Source organism: Epinephelus moara, chromosome 19 (genome assembly GCF_006386435.1).
Source record: "Epinephelus moara isolate mb chromosome 19, YSFRI_EMoa_1.0, whole genome shotgun sequence".
Classification (NCBI taxonomy): domain Eukaryota; kingdom Metazoa; phylum Chordata; class Actinopteri; order Perciformes; family Serranidae; genus Epinephelus; species Epinephelus moara.
Window position 1 is genome coordinate 25,159,983 of NC_065524.1, and position 24,005 is coordinate 25,183,987.

The 24,005-nt window shown below is 41.1% G+C and overlaps 1 protein-coding gene across 2 annotated transcripts in view; it reads left to right on the forward strand.

Annotated features, from left to right (window-relative positions):
- Window positions 1-6,189: 6,189 nt before the first annotated feature.
- add3b (adducin 3 (gamma) b) overlaps window positions 6,190-24,005 on the forward strand; it is a 30,539-nt gene continuing 12,723 nt past the window's right edge. The window contains exons 1-7 of one of the 2 annotated variants that reach the window (XM_050071615.1): window positions 6,190-6,396; window positions 16,499-16,736; window positions 17,949-18,093; window positions 18,757-18,908; window positions 19,584-19,664; window positions 21,922-22,071; window positions 22,373-22,516. In XM_050071615.1, coding sequence (XP_049927572.1) covers window positions 16,536-16,736; window positions 17,949-18,093; window positions 18,757-18,908; window positions 19,584-19,664; window positions 21,922-22,071; window positions 22,373-22,516 — 873 coding nt within the window. In that variant the 5' untranslated portion in view covers window positions 6,190-6,396; window positions 16,499-16,535. Of the gene's footprint in view, window positions 6,397-15,530; window positions 15,689-16,498; window positions 16,737-17,948; window positions 18,094-18,756; window positions 18,909-19,583; window positions 19,665-21,921; window positions 22,072-22,372; window positions 22,517-24,005 lie in introns of those variants that run through there. The other variant, XM_050071614.1, reaches the window with a different exon arrangement.

Here is a 24,005-nt window from a genome sequence, read left to right on the forward strand (position 1 = left end):
CTTAAGCTTGTGTTAAGCACAGACCTTATTTCAGGGATCTAACCAAAAAAAAACAAAAAAACATTGACTTTGAGACGAGAGTATCATGAGTGGTAAAATGCTAACCCATCCCTAGGGTTATCTGTTGCATAAAATATGCACACAATTGGGACATACTATGACATCATAACATTGCACCTTAAACTTTGACCCCCTTGCTCATATACCCGTCGCAGTCTGTAGCGTGAAATCTGAAGTATAATAAAAACAAAAGTATGTCATATGGAATGCAGCAGATTTTAACTTTTACTTGGAGATACAACAAAACACCATTGGCCAAATTCACAAGACACAGAGGTCAACCCAAAGAGCTTTGCTTTTGTTATTTTGCAATACATGTAGTTTAGACTTTTAAGTTATGCATACCTTGTAGATTCTAACACGCTGTATCATATTCATGACAGTAAAATTACATAGTAATTTCTCCATCATTGTTATTCTTCTAGTAGTGTCCTTTTGTTGATGGTTATCTTTATGATTATTTTGATCACCCAAACCATTCCTGTCTCTATAATTACTATGTATTCGACTGGTCATCAGTCACTTGAATGTCATCCGTAACTGTGGCCTCCGTCAGCTGTCAATGAGCTGTCAGTACGATGTCAACTTGCTGTGGCTCAGTCGATGTGACATATCGTCTACTGCACAGAGGATTGTGGGTCAGAATAGCCAGGAAAGCATGCTGGCTTGCATACTGCGAAAATTTGACATATGTATTGGGACATACTAAATCTTTTTTCTGGCATACTAAATAGTATGATAGAATTGGTATTGGAACCCTCCGATATTCTTATAAAATCAGAAACACAAAGGAGGGAAAATGTCATAAAAGTAAAGCTCCAACACAATTAATATTTTCCCAAGTGTTGCCCTCACTTGACACCCATGAAAATGTTACCATAATCATGACTCCTTGAACAAATTGCAGTCTGATGAGGGGCGGCAAAAACACAGCATTGAATTAAGGTTAGATAAGCCATTCATGTCTGTGCCCCCCCCTCCCCACTAAATACAACCCCGAGCCAAATGGTTCTGTTACAGTAACATAATGTCTTCTTGCTCCGTGAGAACTCTCAAGTATTCCACGATAACAACATCAAGAGCCACCAAGGGATCAAGTCCAGGTGCAAGTTGGGCATGTGCTGCCGCCGCACATTGTAGCTGAATAGTCTGAACACTCTCCTCAAGGATCTTGGGGGAGAAAATAACCAGAAGACAAATGCGCTAAAGTTTTTTTCGTAATTGCCTCCGCAGGAACACCTAATCTAAGAAGGAGACATGTCTTTATTCAAAATGTGGCTGTTGAGAGGACACTGTGCTGCAAACAAGTCTAAAATATTCCCTTTGTTTCAGCTGAGACAATGTCGAAAACAGTTTTTTGATCTCCCAGATATGAATCCAAATGACCAGGTGTGTTATGTGAAAAACTCAGCGTGGTATTTCAGATCACAAATACTTTTGTTCCTTTGAAAAAGCCCAGGAAGATCAAACAAATAATTGAGCACTCTGGGGACAATAAAGAGGTAACAAATCACGCTGTCTGAGAAAATCTCCTTCACACATCCGAACATTAAATTCCTTCACGACATTGTGTTATATTAGAAAGTTCTTGTATCACTCTTACGGCTAACTTATATAGCATATCAAAGTATTACAGCTCTCAGAGGAGTGATCATCCACATCATCATCTCAGTCATTAAAAGTCAGTGAAAGTAACTTTTAATGACATGTTCCCTTGTTATTCAACTAGAAATAACTAGAAAATAATTATGTTTTAAAACCCAATGTTAGAAACCATTCACTGACCTAGAAAATATAGAAAGTTTCTTAGTGTGTGTTAAATATTTATCTCAAACCAGCTCTCTTATTACCTGCACTAACAAGGTTATGTCTTTGCCTCTTAGTTATTATGTTCTCCCAAACATCTCAAAATGTATGAATGGATTAACATGATATTAGCTGGGCAGGTAGGCCTTGAGCCAAAGAACAATTGATTACATTTTGGTCGTGCTCCAGATCTGGGGTTTCCACTATTGGACAGTTATTGTTTTTAATCCATAACTATGAATATAAGGCAGACGGAGGCTTGATTCCAAATGCAGAGGTTATGTTCGCAGAGTTGAGGAGTCAATTCAGCTTATAAATGACATGACAGCAATGATGTCTTTGAGTGTAGCTGTGCGTGCGTGCTTGCAGCTTTTGGCGGGGCTTCGCGGTCTAAAAAGTCCCTCTCAGTTTGATACTACTCTAGTCTGATGCCTCTATGAGCCTGGGCTTCCGCCAGGTTTAGAGAACTGCAGGACAAGAAAATGATGATCACAGGAGGGGATATGCTTTTAATGCTTTTCATTTTAATGAAGTTTGCTTTCCTTTCTTTACCCTTGCCTCCTGATTCTTTGCAGAAGTAGTAATTGCCTTACAGGGATTCTGAGGCAGCGCGGTACTCAGTGAGACGCTGTCTTAGATATCCATCTATGCCTCTGTTCCTGGGGTAATTAAGGTTCGGAGTCACCTCAGGAGATATTGTGGCTCCTCAAACTAGCTGGCTTTAGCAATCTGTGTCGCAGCGTTGGGGGTAATTCAACGACAGACTAAGCCGGAGTGCTGGAGTTAGGAAAAGTGCCTCATGTCCTCCTGAGTGAACCTGTCTGAGTCCATTGGCATTGTTTGGGATGACAGAGGCATAATTGTTTAAAGAAAGGGGCTATTTTTGTCTGTATTATGGTGCTGCAGAAGGAAATTACACTATATCTGCAACAGCCATTAGGCTACCTAGGGTCATTTTAGGAGTGAGTCCTCTACCATTCAAATATTAATGCTATAGTGCTGTCTGTTGTCAAGCAAATTACCTGGCGCACACAGCTAATGAATCCCATTATAGGAGTGAATAGCTTTTTTCCATTTTTGCAGATAATATGTTAACATAATATGCACGGCAAAAATTATAGAAAATGAAAGCTGCGAATTATGCTATCAGTTATGATAACATCAATAAAGGACAAAATCCATCTATAATTAAGGCAACAGTGCATCCCAGTTGGCTCCATCACAACCACAACAACAGTTAATTGCTTTGTGCCCGAGACAGCCTCTTCAAGTACTTGGGAATATGGTCTGACAGCACCCTTCCCTTCCAACATAAAGTAAAACCCCAGCTGGGGCTTTGCCTTTTAGATCAGAGCCATTCTTCTTTCGCTCTGTGGCGAGCAGGGCATGCACTGAGCTCTGGTTAGAGGGTGCAGGGAGCCAAGAGCGGTCCAGCCAGTCAATGAGGGGAGTCTGATTAACATTTTCATCCTATCTGTGTGTTTCTACCGAAGGAGCTGGTGTTGTAAATGACCAAAGCGAACGTCTTGAATGACAAGAGCGCAAAACACGAGAATGGCACACTGCAAAGACTCTTGAATACAAAGACCACAGCCCTGTAGCCCCCGAGGGAGAGGCTTTGATTTATTTACAAAACTGTTGGGCTCTGTGATAAGTAACAGCAGCGGAGTCAAACACTGGTGCATGCTCATGTTGTTGCCTACATGAAAGCAGCTCAAGAAAGAACCAGAACTCTCATCTTCAGCACGTCTTCCTGACAAGAGGCAGCTCATTTGTCCCAGACTCTCTCTGCCACAGCCATCAGATGATCATCCTTCCACTGCTAGATTAAGGTGATGCGCAACTCATATCACCCTTTCAAAGGTGTGTGTGATTGGTTACATGTTTTGAGGTGATGTTCACGTTTGATGCCAGCGCTTCTGACAAGTCGCAGTCACCAGTACAAATGCTTTTCTCTGTGAAATATCTGCTGAAGAATCTCATAACTTGTGCCGCTCTTTTGACTCCTCTTTAGTTTCATCGCTTGCTCCAGCTTGTTGTGATTGATGAATACCTCATTGAACCCCATACAATATTCTTGTATCTTGTCAAGACCGCTAAATCTGTTTTTTTTAACTTATTTTTTTGTAGGAGTCAGATCTAAGAAATGGCCCCACGTCTTAAGTGAAGATGTATTTGATCCAATCTTAATAACTTCTTGAAAAGTTCAGCTCATCGCGGCTCATTAGTTTCATTCATGCGTTTCAAAGTCATTCGCGGAGCTTATATAACAGTCTATGTCAGATGAGTTATTTTTGTCGTTTTTTTGTCACATCTGTTACATCAAAATACCTGACATGGTCCCTCATATGCTGCAAGATGTCCTGTTGTAGCCAATTTTTGTGATCATGTCACCCCTTTTCTCTGTGACCTGAAGATGATCCTCCATATATTGAAGTCATGTTTATGCTTAAATACTCATGAATTTGATATTCGGGTAAAGGTTGCTAGGGGACAAAAAAAGCTATTTGCTATGAAAAAGTGGGATTTTGGAATTTCTCTGCAATATGCTATAAAATATATACGCAGGACTGACTTTGTTGACCTCTAATATGTATGATTATTGTATATATTTGGATAACTTTGTCTAACATCGAAGAGATTCACGTCACAAATGAATATACACCATTGTTAGTCGTGTTGTGTTGTTTCTTTTTTGTCATTTCTGGACTTGTGTTCTCATTAAAGTAATTTAAGAGTCTTAATCACACAAAATAGTTATTGAAATAACTTAAAAGAAATAAGCACTCTTGCAGTTCCACTCTCCCCAGCATGTCAGGAAACACACATATCTGACTGACACTCCTCACAGAATCAAAATGAAGTATGTTTTGCCCAAAACTGAAGCACGAAACCACACCGCCCAAAGCTACCAGCCACAGAGTGACGTTCCCTGCCTCCACTGCCCCGAGCTTCTTATTTTCTTGATTTTCCAGATAACTGGTTCAGCCTGTCCAAAGACAAAATGAGAGATAGAGCACGAAAGTGTTTGTGACAGGAGGAGACGCAGGAGGAGAGGTGACATCTTTTACTGTCATTATGTTTGCTGAGTCCTCACTAGATGGCAGTGTAGTGTAGGAATATTGTTTGACAAGTTTTACCAGACATGGCATCATTTTAGAAACTTTCTGTGTGTGTGTGTGTGTGTTTGTGTGTTGGTATCACAAAAATGCAATGACTGCTCAAAGTTATGGCAGCATGGAGGAAGTGTGTGCCTCACCATGTGGATGTTTATTTTAATTGCTCGTCTTTATCTGACCGTGACCTTTGACCCCGCTGGGTGCACTCTCTGTCTGGGGCCGCCCAGTGGGTGTGGTTCGGCGGTTGCAGAAAGCTCAGGAAATGAATGTTTTATCAGCCTGTGCAAAAACAACAACAACAACTATGGCGTAGTGGGGAGGAAAAGAGAAACGTCTAAATTTAACTCATCAGCTGCTGCCAAGTCAAATAAAATCATCAGAGGGCAGCTTCCTGTTGGTTTCTCTTCCAGAACATCTGGATTTTCATTAGATGGATAATATCTATGTATATCAGGAACATAAATATTATAGATATCATATTATAGACATCATAGCAGAGCCTTGAATCTGCACAAGAAGTGAACACATTTCCCTCTCTTGGTGTTTCTTGATGGGTTTTTAAGTGCTCCTACGATTTTGATAAGACAAACTGCACCCACACCGACTATCAAGTGCATGCATCTCACATATACTCATGATCATTTATCATCACTGGGCATTTGTTGCTATATAAAATGGTCACTCACTGCCTATAGGATGTAATTACCTTGCGTTTCTACCCTCTCCACAGCAGCAGCATGCACTCTTCAGATGCCTGATGCATTCAGAAGGTGCAGTAAAGAGGGGAGAGCAGCACATCCTACTCACTCACTGTTGGAGAGTATGTGGGAGGAGGTGATGGTGGGCAAGCTTTCACTGTGTGCAATGTCCTCCTCGACAGCGATATTTAGAAACACGAAGCACACTCAATATGCACAGAAAAAATATGCCTGGCAGGAGACTGCTGCAGTTTTTCTCCATTTATGGTTAGAGCAGATTTGCGAGTAATTCCTGCTTAATAAAACATTTAGCATTGCCTTAAAAATAAATTGGCTTTAAAAGACGTAATTTGGGGAAATTAGCCAGTGTTACAACGAGGAAGGATAAAGTATATATAGATATATGTGCTGGGGGTGGAAGCTTGTCCCTCCCATTTTTTTCAGCCCAGTCCAGTCCCATCTAAATGCTTGGTCTCCAGAACCTCCTCTGACAAGTTTCCTTGCTTTCCTGTGAGAATAGGCAGCCGCCGTCAGAGAGGAGCTGAGGGAGTTCAGAAGATCAGAGGCAAAGCAGCAGTTGTCTCTCCTCTGGGAAACCAGATGACCCTCTTCAAAGTGATAATGTAAACAGCTAGCAACTGCTGGAACCGTGGGAGTCTGAAGTAAAACCTGAGGAATTCTCCTGCAGGATAACTATAAAAACGACCAACACTGTAAGTTGTATTCTTTTTTACCTTTTTTACCCACTGACGCAGGCATTCGCTGGAGCTGAGAACAAAGCAGATAAGTTATGTGGCATGGTTCAGTTTTATGATCTGTGGGCTTTGGAGCTTTGGGAGGGTAGGAGGTTATTTTCAATGCGCTGATAAGAGATATTACGGTCCATGTGAAAAAAAAAAAAAATTCTCATGGAGCATAGTGATATTTCCAAAATATCAAGACAAAGGGTCCGTAGTTTTTGTGCATTAACTTTTTTTGCATTAAGACTTGATTGCATCATATTCTGACTTTAATATTGTAGTAGATCTTCATTGCTAACCGGCCTGTCTGCAGCTGCACTGTCAACTCCAGCTGCCGAGGCTTCAAACAGCTGCTTTCAATTAACGTCACCCTAAAGAAACATTACTCCGAACAAGCATTTGTTGACTTTAGATGTGAGGCTGGGGCAGAAACAGGATTTCATAATATGCACGCCTGGTGATGTGAGTTATAGACAGCCATAAAACTGAAAAGGCAGGTCGTGACCCAAAACCTCTCACCCGTGCGATGGATTGTTCCTGTTCTCCTTTTTTACACAGTTTTCATTTTATGAATTTTGTGTTAGATTAAGTTTTATGATGTCATCATCAGCTTCTCGCTCAGTGAATTTCATAATAAATGGAGTTCTTTTACGGCACTAAATCTGGATATTTTCCAGTTTGTAGTAAATGTCAGCTTTTTGCATAAATGTTAGAGGTTTACAGGGATTTTACAGCATTACTAAATTGAAAATCAGCACTTCATTTTCCCAGAGTGTTGGTTAAAATGTGTCAACATACGTGGGCTCTGTTTGCCAGACCGCTACCTCAGCGCTGAGTAAAGTAAACCACACACTAACCACTAGATCTCCAACATGGAGGCCGTCCAAAGACAACCACAGTAGGGACTAAAGCCAGCTCCTCCACTTAGGTAAACAAAGTCTGTCTCTTTCCACACCACTGCAAAGTGTGTGTGTGTGATTACGTGCATGTGTGTGTCCCAATGCGGTTCTACACCCAAAAGCTGTGAAGGCACCGATCCAACTGTAACAATGTAAATTGTTTCAGGTTCAAAGTGTGCTCTGTTGTTGCCACCCACCCTGCTGTGGGAGTGTAGCAGGACCATTTTTAGCAAGTTGTGCAGTGATATATTCTGTGTGAAGTTATCAAAACAATGCCATTGTTTTGTAGCAGAAATAAAAAACTCTGTGGTGCGAGTTCTCTTCTTTCTCCAACCTTCCCTGCTTGGTTGATGCAAAAGCTTTGTGTGCAAGTTCAGCTTAATGCAAATGTATTTTAATGTACAGCATTCCTGGAAAACTACAGTAGGGAAGCTCTTGAATAACATGGAGCTCCCTCTATGCTCGGTGAGCTCTGATCGTGTTTTAGAAACAGAAAATTTCCAGGAGTCTGACATTATGGATGTTTATGTAAATGGTCTAAATCATATAAACTGTCCAAATATTCATCGTGACGTCAGACAGTACCTTTCACAGAGAGAGCAATCTAAACATAGGCTTCCCTCACCTACTTAATCATCAAATACAAGGACTTTTCAAGGATATTCCAAGCCCTATTCCTATAAATTCAAGGACCCAATGCAGCAGAGTTTGAGACATGGATCAAGGTAAATTGCGGGGTACTGTCTTGTGTGGTGCCTCAGCAGCACGGCTCATCAAAGCTGCTTCGCCCATGGCATGAAGTTTTATTGATTTGCTGCAATGGGCAAGGCTGGAGCCATGAGGAGATCAGAAAAATTTTAATATTTGAAAACTAATTCCTATGATATTATTTATACTAAGGAACATCTATACAGTATACCATACGAATATGCAAAACATGAAGAACACAGAACTGCGTTGTTTATGACTCTAATTAGGATTGCTAGTGATTATTTTGGACAGCGCTACGTGGTTACCTGTCGTAACGTAGCATTTCTTTTAAAATCATATATATTATTTATCAATATATTGGTGAGGTGGGATTTTAAGCATACGTCAATATTGGCAGTGGGAGTGTTCCCCACAATATATATTATAATTACTGCATTTTGGGCCGTATGGACGTCCTATGGATCTTCGACAAGCCAGTATTTGGTGAGCTACGAGCCCTTGAATTGACATTATCCAGGCATAGCTGAAGGTTCGCGTCATGTTATCTTTCTCGATTACTTGCCGCTGTTTAACCTACATCATTCGTCATCATTCAATCATGCATGCACTTTCTCAAGGAAGGTGGCACATAGAATACGTAGAACGTAGCCTACTTGAAAAGAAAAGAACTTCAATTTCTACTCCTGCACAATATATAGATTGAAATTCAAGCAATTTCAATGACCCATGTCTATTTGTCTGTTTTCGAAACATTCACCCCTTCATATTACTAACTTTCAAGGATTTCAAGGACCCATCTTGTAAACAGAAATGTATTGACTTAATTATACTGTCTGCAGGACAAAATTACTGGAGAACAGCACACATAACTGGGTTAACAACATAACTCTGTGTGAGCACTTAGAGTTTAAAAGCATGTACAATGTGGTCTTAAACAATTTGTGGTCCACAATCACCTTCAGGTTCTTGACAGCAGACGATGTGCAGCTGTGTTGGTAAGATTAGTGGTGAAATTATATATAAATATCAGTCTCTGGAAACAGAAATTAAGCTTCCTAGATTACCGCGATGCCCTGGCTTGCACTCAGGGTTATGGGTCAGGTTACGCTGATAAAAAGGTGCGCAGCAGTGGCCTAAGTATAATTACCAGGAATGGTTGTCAGGGAGCGGGCTGGCAAAACTCTGAAAGGGTTATGGCCAATATTTCAAAGATGTCTGTATGTTGGAAGGGAAATGGTTGTGATTTCAATCCTCTAGGAAATCAATACAGAATGGCTCTGGTTAATGGGGGAATACAATGACCCTTTCCCTCGTGCTCTAATTACAAGGAAGAACAATCAGTCACGGAGGCAGAATAACTCGTGTTATATTTGCCTCTCCTCATTGTATTTCCATGAACTGCTGGAGTTCTTTTTTTTTTTCTCACGCATTTCACAGATAACAGCCTCTTGTCTGTAAAAGTGGACGTTATCTGGCAGCCATTCACTCTTCTCCTAATTCGGCCTCAGACAGGAGACAACATAAGCATTGGTTACCATGGCAACTGCGCCGAGAACAGAGCTGAGTCAAAGTTGTTGTCCCCCCCCCACATCAATCATGATAAAACTGTGCATCTGTTGCTCTGACTGTTTGCAGTACTTTCTGAGAGGTCTCAATAAACCTTGACGATGTTTTTGTCTGGCGCTAAGGTCTTTCTCCCTATTCTGCATCGCGCCGAATAACCAAGAAAACAAGCTGTGGTATGTATTATTCTTGTCCTGCAGTACTTTGGCGACAATCTATGAGAACAGGCTGAATTTAGACCGTCATCTGTCAGCTTTAAGACGAGACTCTGCAGATCCCAGTGAAAGAGACAAACTGTTTCCTCTCATTCCACAGACTTTTACAGCTGTAGGAAAGTTTATTTGATTTACATAAGTCATTATAATAATATCCAACGAACCAAGACGCCGTCACCTAAAGCCTGGTTTGATATAGTCCAGTATTAATACAAATCATCAGTTATAATGTGTTGAAATTATTATTAATGACCTGAGAATAAAAGAGTCCAGAGCTATCAAAGAATCATGGGAAAAAATGAGGCATGAAAAGTAAGTGTTGAGTTTTGCACAGAGCTTGCAATATTTTCTGCGCCAACCCAACTCAATTATCCCGGATTAACTGGTAGTTTCAAGAAATTACAGGAAAATAAAATAAAACATTTAAAGGGGAGTTTGACATGCAAAGATCAGATTACTTGTCACCAGAAGTGGTATTCACTCAACCTGCAATACGAACATGCAATCCATGAAAAACGCATACTTAAAACTAGAACCAGTAGTAATAATTATGGCACTTTATGTTTATTTATGATTCCAATTAGATTTGTCAATGACAACGCTATGTGGTTACCTGTCATAGCATAGTCTTTTTTTAAAAACATGTACATACATTATTCATTAATATATTGGTGAGATGGGATTTTAAGCACACAGTGTTGAGTTTTGCACAGAGCTTGCAATATTTTCTGTACCAATTTAACCCAATTATCATGGATTAACTGGTAGATTTGAGGAAATTACAGAAAAAGTAAATAAAATAAAACATTTAAAGGGGGAATTTCATATGCAAACATCAGAGTGCTTGTCACAGGGAGTGGTACTCGCTCAACCGGCAACATGCAATACATGCAATGCACTCAACCTGTGAAAACTGTTGTATATCGTCTTCTGTGGCACTGAAGGAGCTTTTGTATAATTTCTGAAAATGACCCAGATGATGTCACTGAGGTATCGGCTTGGTTATCTCATCTTCAGCATGGAGACAACTAATTTCTATGAGTTAATTAAGTCTGTGTTTCAAACTGGGGGGGTGTGGAGTTTGCAAGACATGGAGGGCCTAAGGAAGCACACCATAGTAGCATTATGGGAAGTGTTAGAACCAGCGTTTTTGAAGCTTGACCCATACTACACACCAAGAACTATAACTATAACAAGAACTACATCAATAGCGACGTGAGCATCCACACTGATGAACAATAAAGTTCTGTAAACAGAGACAGCTGTCATCAGGCTACCTGCAGTAGTGCTACCCAGTTAATGTCAGTTATTCATAATCATCTCCGTAATGATAATAACAAACTGAGGGCGAGCTTAATTGAATCTCAGATGTCCTTCCTCTTGATAGTGTTTTTATAGAGACTATTTGTTTTATCAAACAGGGGTGCATTTTTTTAACCTCAATGAGTCTCTCCGCAGAGTCATCTGTTATGCTGAACATGATGCCCTGTAAATTCCGATGGATTTTGACTGTCTGTGTTTCTATCGTTTATCAAATCACTCTTAAAGTGATTCCCATGATATAATACGCCACTGTTGCTGTTATAGTTGTGCCGTGGACGCTGCCATCGACTTGAGTTAGAAAGATTTTTAAGATGATATATTTATAGTTATTGCTGTAGTCATCGTTCTTGGTGTGTACGGCCCTTAAAGGTCAAGATGTCTGGAGCTCAAGTGGGTCTCATACAAGTCTCCGAACTTTACAGAGGTGCAGTACTAAATCACTGGAGTAAAATGTTTATTCAATAATAAAATTAATATATTTTTTTTAATAATAAAGGTGTGTTTTGAAGAAGGTACATCATCAATTGCTTTTCATGATCCTGTTTTCCTCTGCTGAATAAGCTTCCAACTTTCCATGCATTATAAATGTGACTCTACAAAATGGTAATGTTAACGGTACAGACCGTATTATGAGCCCTCGGTGCTTTACATTCTCCCTATATCTATAACATTATGTAGACTATATTATGTATCTGTCAAAGGACAAAGATCCCTCAGCTTTCCCCCGTTCAGATAAAGCACATCCAGCCTGCTGACATTAACCTCCTCAAAACCCATGAGCAGCAGAGATGAGACCAAACTATGAAAGAAAGAATCTACAGGTCAAAAGGTGACTTCATGCATCCCCACTTTCTCAGTGCAACACGCTCTGCCTGCCACAGTGCCAGACTTCTTTCTTAAGCTTGACCAAAGTTCAACCACAACACGATCCTGCTCATTATTCTTTGCACTGATGTCTCTCTCACAGGTTTTTTACTGTGGATCCAGGCATTTGTGCGTCTGTGTCTCCAGTAAAGTAGCTGGTTTGTGACAAGACAAAGGTGTGCTTTTATCCGCGGACATCATTATCCTCAGCGGCAATCTGTATGAATGAGACGTCGACTAATAACACCTGACATTTGGTCAATGCTTCCGAGATAGACTGCCCTCGCTGAAAAGTTCAAATAGTCAGCAAGAATGCGGGGGCTGGTGGGTGGGAGGATGTTGTGTGTGTTTAGTGCGTGTGTGTGTGTGCAGACATTTAAGCTTGTATGTGGTTTCGGTGGGAGCTCTGCCAGAAACAGGGAGGCAGGGTTTCAGGGTTTGAGGGTTCACACAGCTCGGGAGTGAGAAAGGTCTGCTTTTCATTACATCAACCCATATGTCCACATATCTGCTCCGCCTCCCAGACTCCACTCTGTTTCCTGGCATTGTTATGTCAGTCAGTGACCCAATCCTTCTCTCTCTTACTCCCAAAATCTAGATATTTGTGTGAGTGTGTCTGATTGTGTGTGATTAAAGGGGTAATAACTCTGAGGGCTGGCAGGAGCAGGCTGCTGAGAAAATTAAAGATTCCAGAGCTGCATTTGAATATTGCTACAACACTCTCTGGAGAGACTGGCCAGCGACGCAGAAAAGAGTTAAGAGGTGGCAGGAAGAGAGAAGGGATCCCTGCTCTCCTCGCAGGATAAATCTGCACAGCTTCGCATTCCCTTTAATCTTGATCTCATTTCCCGTTTACAGTTAGAGAGGCAATTTAATTCACTTGAAGAAAAGCACCGTGCAAGTGTTTTCTGAGACAGCCCTGCATCCGCCTCCATTAGCTGGTGTTATTATCGCTATATTATCATTAGATGAACTTATGTCCTATATGAGTTCCAAGAAAGCAAAGCCAACACATTCAGTGGCGATTACTTTACTTTAAGGTGACCAAATGGGGGATAAATATATGTCTGATTAGATCAATGTGATACACATGGGAAATTATTTCAAATCATTTGCATGGGCGGGTTATGAGACACTTTGCCCCTGGGCCTAGACATGCAGAAGGCCCCACCACCTTTCCTACATAGGAGCAACACACACAGACGTAAAAGTTGCTTAGCCTTTTTTTGCTGCATCTCTTACAGTGGTTATGCATCTCTCCTTGTGTTTGCATCTCTTTGTAGTCATATTGCAACTCTTTGTAGTTATTTTGTGTCTCCTAGCGGCCATTTTGTTTCTCTTTGTAGTTGATTTGCATCTCTTGGTAGTCATTTTGCATCTCTTGGTGGTCATTTTGTGTCTCTGTGGTTGTTCTGCTCCATTTCACAGTCTTTATGAGTGTTTTTGCATTGTTTTGCATCTCTTTGTAGTTGTTTTGTGTCTATTTGTAGTCGTTTTGTGTCTCTTAGCAGCCATTTTGTTTCTCTTTGTAGTAGTTTTGCATCTCTTGGTGGTCATTTTGAGTCTCTGTGGTTGTTCTGCTCCATTTCACAGTCTTAATGGGTGTTTTTGCAGTTGTTTTGCATCTCTTTGTAGTCGTTTTGTGTCTATTTGTGTCTCTTAGCAGCCATTTTGTTTCTCTTTGGAGTTGATTTGCATCTCTTGGAAGTCATTTTGTGTCTCTGTGGTTGTTCTGCTCCATTTCATAGTCTTTATGAGTGCTTTTGCAATTGTTTTGCATCTCTTTGTAGTCATTTTGCATCTCTTGGTGGTCATTTTGAGTCTCTGTGGTTGTTCTGATCCATTTCACAGTCTTTACGAGTGTTTTTGCAGTTGTTTTGCATCTCTTTGTAGTCGTTTTGTGTCTATTTGTAGTCGTTTGGTGTCTCTTAGCAGCCATTTTGTTTCTCTTTGTAGTTGATTTGCATCTCTTGGAAGTCATTTTGAGTCTCTGTGGTTGTTCTGCTGCTCTATTTCATAGTCTTTATGAGTGCTTTTGGAATTGTTTTACATCTCTTTGTAGTTGTTTTGTGTCTCTTTGCAGTCATTTTGTTTCTGTTTGTCGTTGATTTGCATCTCTTTGTAGTTATTTTGAGTCTCTTTGCCCGTTTCCCACCATCATGGAACAGTTTCCATGCCAGTTCCCGCACCTAGTTTTGAATCATTCAGAGCATTTCAACCAAAAATAAACCGTTTCAGAGCCTGAAAAGTTGGCTTTCAGCCGGAACCAAAAAAGAATAGGTTTTCCTTGAGATTAAGAGCGAAACGTGGCGACATCAGTGGGCTCGTCATATTCTACAGGTTGGAAAGAGAGGATGGAGAAAGCAACAATGGAGAAGTCAGGCGAGAAACTGTTACGCAAAAATGAGTACGCAATGGTCTCATTTATACTTGGTTCAGGCTTGTTTTGGGGGTAGAAACGAACATCTGTAATAACAGGGCAAAATTTTGCAGGCAATTGATGCAATCTCTTACTTTGCTACTACTGTTTATTTCCGCTGTGCGTTGTGCAAGATTCTCTGTTGATGACACATCCTTGATTACTATGGTTCCGCTCAAAATTGCTGGTTTGCTGGATAAAGCATAAGTTCCAAGAGTCCTGAATAGAACTGATTCAAGATACAGAAATAAAAGGGGTATTTGTGCGCTGATAGTACGTGTCTCTTCAAATGAGTTTTTGCAGGTAAGGGCTGTGGGGGCCCTGACACTTTGGGCCCCTAGGCTTGTTCCCAGTAAGCCTGTTCAGTAATCCATCCATGATCACATGTATAACTGTATTTGGCACATTAAAGTGATCAGAAAACATTGTTTGTGGATTTGGGATTAAATGTAAAGTTAATAAAAGACTCAGAAATAGTCTTTCCTCCTTGAGAGAACATCTGCCTTTCATTGCTTTCTCAGAGCAAACATCCTATATTTTGGAAAACTTTTTCTGGTGGAGGCACTCACTTTTTGAGGAAAGCACTTGTTCTGGCTTTGAAGTTCTCTGTTTTGTTATGGCTGGGCCATATAGCTTTGATGCAAACCTCCACAGAGGAGCTGTGGTAACACAGGAGCCTCAGTTATTTATGAAATGAAGTGGTAGGAGTTAATGAATCGCACATAGAGAGACAGACAGAGGAGCATCAAAAAAAATCCCAAACTCTGCTTCAAACTGCAGTAACTTATAACAAGTTCCTTGTGGGATATTAGGGATACCACAAGAGATGAAGCAACACCACAGGAATAAGGTGGCGAAGCTACACGGCTGTTATTACAGGGGAAGCAACAGCATGGTTGTGAAGAACAGCCCCGAAGAGCTGAACTGATCCTGAGTGGCCATTCCTTTGTCCCGCTGCATACATAAGGCCTAGTGGGTGGATAAGTGAAGTCACATGGTCACTTTTCCTTTTTCCCACACAAACACACCCACATCCTCCTCCATGCAGCCACTCTTCACTCTTCTTCATCTCACTACTCACCCGCAGCGGGCAGTCTGCTCCGTCTGGATACTGTAGCAGCACCAAGTTGCGCTCTTTTCCCACAATGTTTCCGAATCGGGAATAACATCCGTCTGCTTTTATCAACATTTTCTGGAGCCTCTGTCGGAGATATTCGACATCACATCGTGTGGAGTCAAGTTAATTCACGAGCTGAACACTTTTGTTTCAGGTAATGATCAACTTACAGTAACAGTTTTGTCCTCGTGGGTTTGTGTTCGCTTTGTTTTTATGGAGCGCAGACAACAAGTCTCAAAGTGCGGCTGCGGCTGATGTACCCCCTCCTGCGTTACTTTTCATAGTGTAATATATGGTCTAAAGTTGTAATCTGACGTCATACACCGAGTGCAATGCACAACAGTCTGCAGGAAGTTTACATTTGGTTTGGTAGTGAAACAGTTTCATATGCAGGCCTGATGTAAGTTAACCTCCTGTATCCCTCCACCCCCATACCCAGGTACCAGAGGTGCTAACTGCTACTCAGACTGGCTAATTTACATGGGGCCTACCTTTGTGTATTGTTGACAGTGCTTTATAGTTGCTGGCTGAACAGTAGAAGTCACTTCTCTCTGCTTTCACACTCCATGAGCTGGCCTCCATCTGTGAGGAGAGAAAAGAGGCTGAACTTCTCTGCTAAAACCCACTAAGTGATAGAAAATAAGTGCCTGTGAGAATGGGAGCTATGTAAGATGCTCACATTCATTGCTGTGCTATTGAATTGTACTAACTGTCTGTAAAAATACTTGCATTATGTCCCCCAGCTGCAGTGACTAACCTGTCCCTTTTTTGTGCACATCAACAGCTTTGTACTCGCAAAGCAACATCAATCATACAACAATGTCCTCCTCGCTTTTTGTCTCCATCCCTGTAATTACATGAGTCACCATAGCACCCATACACTATCTTTTCTGTTAAATCAACACTTGGTTGCCTTGACAGCCTGAATGTGAAGCAAGCTGCGGTGTTTCATTCTCTCTCGCAGATCCCGGAGGAAGTGTAGGAGGCCGTGCAGCAGAGACATGAGTCTGGTGGATGTCAGGCAGACGGCGGGGTCCCTCACCCTGTCCCTGAACAGCAACGACCCCAAGGAGCGCTACCTCAACCGCATAGACGAGAGTGACCCTGAGTACCTCCGCAGCAGGAACATGTCGCCGGACCTGAGGCAGGACTTCAACATGATGGAGCAAAAGAAGAGGGTCACTCAGATCCTGCAGAGTCCGGTATGTAGCCCGCAGCAGCTCTATACAAGTGCCCACCTACACACGCAGCTTTCAGTGTGTGTATGAGTAATAAACAGTGCTTTAAAAGCCAGAGAGGCATACCGTACCTTTACTCGAGGCTGACTGAAATGTATTTTGTTCTTGTTTATGTGAATGTCATTTCGTACACTCTGCTGTGCTCAGATATGGGTTTAGCTGTGAGTTTATGCTGCAGCTGTTATGAAATGTGGCACTGTTGCAGACAAACTTCCATCTCTGTGTGTGTTTGAAGATCGACATATCAGTTTTCACTTATGTAATTACAGATTATGTGTACTAACTAACTATATTTAAAGGTAGAAGAAAGTCTGCATATTCTCAGAATTTGCTTACATACTTAATATACACAGTATCTGCTTTGTAAGCTACAGCTGAATCAGCTAGTCACTTTGAAGATTGGTAGATTGGCAGCAAATTAATTGGCAGCTTTTTTGGTCATCGATCAAACTTTGCAAATATGACAAACATTCTCTCACATTTAGGCTCCTCAGACGTGAATATTTGCTGGCTGTTATTGTCTTGCACGATATGAAACCGAAGATATTGGGGCTTTGGACTGATGTTCAGACACTAATTTCTGACATTTTATAGCTTAAACTATTAACCTGTACTGAAAATAATCTTTGGTTGTAGCCCGTATCGCAGCATTTTCCTTTCATTCTGCATCTATATACAGTATTATGTCAGAAACAGAGGAGTACAGTCTGGTTAGATGAAGTACAAGGAGGCGCAATAAACACATGCCAATGAAGTGCATGGAAATAAGACGAGCCCACACTCATCTGCGATTGCATAACAGGCCCAACAAGTGGAGCTCATCTCGTCGCCATGGGAACCGTGGTCGGATGAAGCAGAATGCTGGAGCTTAGCTGCAGCACACAGGAGAAAAAAAAAGTGCTGTTTCAAGACTCGCAGGCTACTCTTGAAGGCAAAAATTGATTGTGGGGTTTAATGCGATCCCCCCTGCTTCTCATCGAGCCCTTTTCACACAGACACACAAAGAGGTTTCGAGTGGTCTTCAGTGATTTGTGTACTGATGTAATAAGCATGCTGTGAGCCCTGACACATCATGAGGTGTTGTAAAGAAGTTCAAGTTAGGTTGTGTATTGTATAGTGTTGCTAGGTGAAGGGAGCTTTACGGTTTGCAAACAACTCTTTCTTATTTGTCTGCAGGTGTTTAAAGATGAGTTGGAAGGGCTGATTCAGGACCAGATGACGAAGGGCAACAACCCTACTGGTCTGCTGGCTCTGAGACAGATTGCTGACCTGGTCATGGCCAGTACCTTGGGAGGGGCTGGCCCCTTGACTTCACCCATCAGTGAGTGCCACTGTGTTTGTGTGTGTGTGTGTGAATGTCTATCCCTATCTCCATCCGGGCCTGATTGTCATTCAGCGTGTGTGTACTCCATGTGCATTATGCAGGCTGAATATCTTCATTGTCAGAGGCTGGATTGTCAGACTCTTGTGACACTGAACAACCCTGAAACAGCAGAAAAGGCGGAAAGCTGTTGACAGCGTTCTTCATTGTCAGTGTTTCTATTAAGTAGCCCTCATGACCAGTCTTGGTAATGACTTAACAGCAGTTTGCAATGCTAATTATGTTAGCCTAACCTCTTCGCCTTATGGTCCTCGGGAGGTCACGGAGCACCCGGGAACTAAAAGTTTTTCTATTAACACTGCAAATGTTTGGGAAGGAGTCTCTGTAGGAAATGGCTGAGGTCGCAGAGGCAGACCTGCTCTTTTAAAAGCTAAAGTGGCTGTTAAAGATAGGGTCCTGTATCATCTAATGCCCTTATATGGTGTTACAGCCCAAAAATACCCCTCTGAGAAAGACCTTTTTTAAGCTTCAGCTGTAGAGACTCAAGTTCACTGGGATGTTTTAACCTTATATACAGTGAAAACAAACCACGTAAACATCTTTGTAGATGTTTGGAAAAATGCAAATTTAATGTGATGTTAATGATGTTGTGTCTTGCGGCAGGCGTTGGCATGGTGACTCCAGTCAATGACTTGTATGGCATCGAGTCTCCCTCCTTTGCCAAAGGGGAGAAACAGAGTCGCTGCAGGCTGGCCAGCCTCTACAGGCTTGTTGACCTCTTCAGCTGGGCTCGTTTTACAAGCTCCTACATTACTGTGAGTACAACATCACAACTACTTGCCGCTCCAGTGCACCTCTGCTTATGTATGCTGCACAAGGTTTGTGTATTTTTATGCGTGCCTCGTGTTTTCTGGCTACTGGGAGGCTTAAAGGGGAATACCTCTTTATTTTCAGAGCGCATATATTATTTATGGTTTGGAAAAGTCAGATTTGTGAATATGTACAGCTCCCCAACAGCAAGAACTCAAACTGAAATATGTGATGAACACCTGCGATGTCAAGATATAAAGCTCAGATTTTCCCTAAAGAAAAAGCCTAGAAAGTCAGTTTTATCAACCCACACACTGATTTTTGAGGTCTTCACAGTGAAGAGAGCTCTCCTTTGTGGTTCAGAGTTTCCTGTACCCTTGAATGTGTGAAATGGTTCTCTCCTGCTCTGAGTAGCTGTTAACCCAGCTTAAAGAATTTTAAGAGTGGAAATTTGGTCTCACGTGGTGTCAGTACTTTTTAACAGGCTTTTGACCCTGACAGGAATGAATTTATTGCGGGAAAAATGCTGCAGAGTCATCATATGGGTCAGAAATAAATATACAGCTCAGTCTGAAGTCTCAGTCCAAATAGGAATTTCAGAATGTCTCTCTCATGTTATGCATTTCATTGTAACCTATTTAATGTTTGGATTTTAATTATATGTTCATTTTGTTTGTCAGGTGCGTGTCAGTAAGGAGCAGGACCACATTCTTATTAGTCCCCGAGGTCTGTCTTTCGCTGAGGTGACGGCAGCAAATTTGGTAAGCACAATGACTGTGTTTGTTGTTATTTTCCAATTAGGGGTACGGACTGCTTTATCAGGGAACTTAACAACAAGCAATGGGCAAAATTCAGAACACAATTTCAGTGTATTCGGTGAAATCACAATTAATGTCAATAATAATCAATTGGATGACACCAATTTTAAGTAAGGAGTGTTGGGTTAGTGCAGTAAGATTTTTGTGTTTTTATTGTAAAGGGAATGGTCCGGTACCTCTGGTGGTAATACTGGATGTGTGTTCTCAACATACATTACATCTGCCTGACCTGCTTCCATCAGAGTTCACAAAGGTTTCTAGATGTATCCAACAGAAAAAGCTACAGTGCTCAACTATCATTAGTTTCTCTCTAATACAGCCTTTTATCCACATACAGTAATAGCTAATAACTTCTGTAGTGAGTTTTCATTTGTCTCCCAAAATAAGGGTTTAGTTTGTCTTGCCAAACACAAAAAGCTGAAGAACATATTAACTTGCATTATCCCAATTTTCAGCTCCTAACTTTACTTAACTTTGCTTCATTAAATATCAGTGCCCTGAGAGGTAGACCAACTAAGCCTGTACAGAATATGCTTATAATGCAAAAACAGTGCAAACATCAGCTGTAAAACATGTACTTATATATAGTTTGTGGTCTGATTCGATTGATAAGTTTGACTTGTATAAAGGTAATTTACAATGAAATAGAGAGTTTCAGGGTATTTATATATTTTATATCTTGATGAGTACTGACAAATAATGGACCCTTTCACAGCCGACATCACTAAATGTATGTGTGTGCATGTTGGCAATGGAAGTTGAGTTTTGCCCCAGCCATTCAGAAGAGTCAACAAGCCTTAAACATTAAATCAAAATTGTTGCCAGCGTCAAAATGGCTCGTTATTGCATGTTTGGTTGTCAGAATCGATAGTCTGACTCTGATTCTACTGTATTCTGACAAGTTCACAACCATGTTTCAGTTTAACGAGTCACCGTGTTAACTGGTACCTCAACTTAATGTGTCACGGTTGCTTGTTGCGACAGCAGCTGTTAAAAACATGAACAGAACATGTAGGTGTTTTCAAAATGCCTTCTGTTTTACCATAGTCAGATTTAAATACATTCTTATCTGTGTGTATTACCTATGCCGACAAGTTATTATGAGCAACCATGGACACATTTGGCTGAAAGTCACCACGTATCGCGGTCACTTGTTAGAAATATTGGTGCAGTCTATGGCTGCAAGCTTTAAAATGTGTTGACTACCACTGGACTGAGGACATGATCAAAAATTCTCAACAGAAGCAGATTTCATGTTTGCATAATGCTCTGAGATATGCTAAAATATATGCTACAATTCTCTTTTAGGATGTAATGTTAGTGTTTTTAGTTTGTTAATAACAACCCAAGGCTCATACATAGTAGCCTTGTGTACTAGTCTTTGGCTAGGGCAGTTTTTGGACTTCAAGACAGAAAACTCAGAGTCTGTGTCATGGTATTTGACAGATAATGTAGTTGTTAGCATCTGGAGACTTGTGTGCTGGTAATTTCTTGCTGGTGTACACGCTAGCTTTCTCCACCAAATCTGACCACTGATTATTGGGCCACATTGGTGGTTAATGCCCTTGCATAGCTTTACAAGCTATTGCACTGCGCCACGCTTCTGTTGCCGTATTGCGTGCACACCCTTGCGTACGCCATCATAATTTACAAACTGTAAAAGGGTCTTCAGGATGTGTAAATATTTGAATGGTTGATTATTAGGTAAATTGTATCAACATAGATGCTAGTGCAGTGTCATGTGGCACAATGGCGTGTGGTCTGTGGTCCCAGTTTTGTTTTTATGACATAAATAAACACATGAACTCATATGCACACACACAATTAAGAGGGTCACCAGTACACATACACATAGTAATGGGTTAGCAGAAGGCAGAAAGGAAGGAGACTGTTAGCTAGCTAGCAAACATGGATGTAAACAATGCAGGCTCCAAAATGTTAAATACTTTTTTTAAAATACAGCTTTGCAAATGTTTTACAAGGAGAAGCATTACATTCAACACTTTGTTAGGCCTCAAGGATAAACACAATGCATCTTTGTTAGAAATTAATTAATATAAATGCAGTTTTGTTTGTTTACTAGAAAACTCCACAGGGCACCTTTAATGGTTCAATCATACTGTATGTAATTGCCTACAGGTTTAGTATTTAAAACTGAAATAATAATGAGTTGGTTTGTTTTTTTGTCTGCCATGTGTAGGTGAAAGTAAACATAGTTGGTGAAGTGGTGGACCAGGGTACGACTGATCTGGGCATCGACGACTTTGGCTTCTCTCCTCATGCTTCCATTTACTCAATGCGCCCTGATGTGAGATGTATCATCCACATACATACCCCCGCTACAGCTGCTGTAAGTACGCTCCAGGCCAATATTAAATGAGCTTCATCTTAATCTAAGCTGCTGTTAAATGCTTATTTTGCACCAGAGGAAAAGGCTGAGTTAAAAGCAGCCCCCCTGCTACTTATTTTAGATGCAGACCCTGTAACACACTTTTACCATTTCCTTTGAAGCTCGGCTGTAAAATGCACAGCACATGATTAACATCGCTGTGTTAAGTTTTATTTGTGCCTTATAGCAAAAAAACAAAAAAGTGCCTCTATTTATATGTTTGTGCGTCACAGTCTTACTTGCTTTTATCCCTTGTTAACAGGTGTCCTCGATGAAGTGTGGAATCCTGCCCATTTCCCAGGAGGCTTTGCTTCTGGGAGATGTGAGCTGCTTTGGTTACCATGGCAGCCTGGATAATAAAGAGGAGAAGGTGGAGTTTCAGAAAGCTCTGGGCCCTACTGCCAAGGTACTGTCAAACCAAGGGACTCCATTAGTGACAGGCTCGCTTTCTCATGGGACAGAGTGGGCTTTCAACTCGTCATGAGTTATTATATTACACTGTATGCACAAGTGGTTGTATGAAGGATATTTGAACCTGTTGGATGGTAAATGTTAGTGATTTAATACATTTGCATACAGTTTAATATATGGAAGTAAAGTATGTTACACACATGTATCTTTCATCTAAATTTTAGTTTTGTATTAAGTGTTTTCCACTCAATTGCTCAACCATTTATATACATTAAGGGAACAGAATAATTTAAACACCTTTTAATACAATAGCTTGGCATTTTGGGAAATATGCCTATTTGCTTTAATTGCTGAAAGTTTAATGAGATGCTTGATAGTACTCTCATATCTGTCTGCTAAACATAAAGCTATAGCTGGGAGGCATAAAGACTATGAGCAAGAGGGACCAGCTAGCCCAGCTCTGTCCGAAGGTAAAAAAAAATAAAAATCTGCCTGGGTTTTTGTCCCAAACTATTTCTTGGCTGGTTGCAGTGACTTCCTGAGTCCGGAGTCTTGTCGCCGTGAGGTCAGCAGGTAATCAGTGGAGAGTCATAATCGCACTTAAAACAACACTTACCTTTCTGGAAATTTTACGCTTTTCTTTGTTTAGGTTAAAATGCTATTAAAAAGCTGAGGGCACACTAAAATGTAAGTGAATTCCACCAGAGATACAAACTCATAATTATACCATTCTCACATGGTTCTAAGAAATCTCTGACCAATCATTGCATTCGGATCGAATGCAGCTTCATCCTGAGCTAAAAAGGGACGAGATGGTCGCAGAGTTTCTGCTGGACAGGTATTTTTAGTTTGCCTCTAATGACACATAGGCTATAACATTATATATGACTCCTCTTCTTCTCTTCTCTTGGCGTGCTACACTCGCTATCCTCTTCCATGTATCTAACATTACCTTGCCAACGCCTACGTCTATCATAGACGTAATGAGGACGCAATGGAGGAGGGGGGAGTAGGCCTTTGGAGGGGGGCGGGAGTTGTGGATGTTCAAATTTTTTCTAAGTCCTGTGGGAAATGCAATCAATCAATCAATTTTATTTATAAAGCCCAATATCACAAATCACAATTTGCCTCACAGGGCTTTACAGCATACGACATCCCTCTGTCCTTTGGACCCTCACAGCGGATAAGGAAAAACTCCCTCTTCCAGGACAGACGAGCAATAGATGTACAGAACAGATCAACATAATAAATTAACAGTAAACCGTATGACACAATGAGACAGAGAGAGAGTTAGTTAGCAAGATGCAGTAATAGGATACGAGAGAGAGAGAGAGAGAGAGAGAGAGAGAGAAGGAGAGAAGGTGCCCGGTGTATTATAGGGGGTCCTCCGGCAGACTAGGCCTAAGTCAACCTAAGTAGGGGCTGGTACAGGGCAAGCCTGAGCCAGCCCTAACTATAAGCTTTATCAAAGAGGAAAGTCTTAA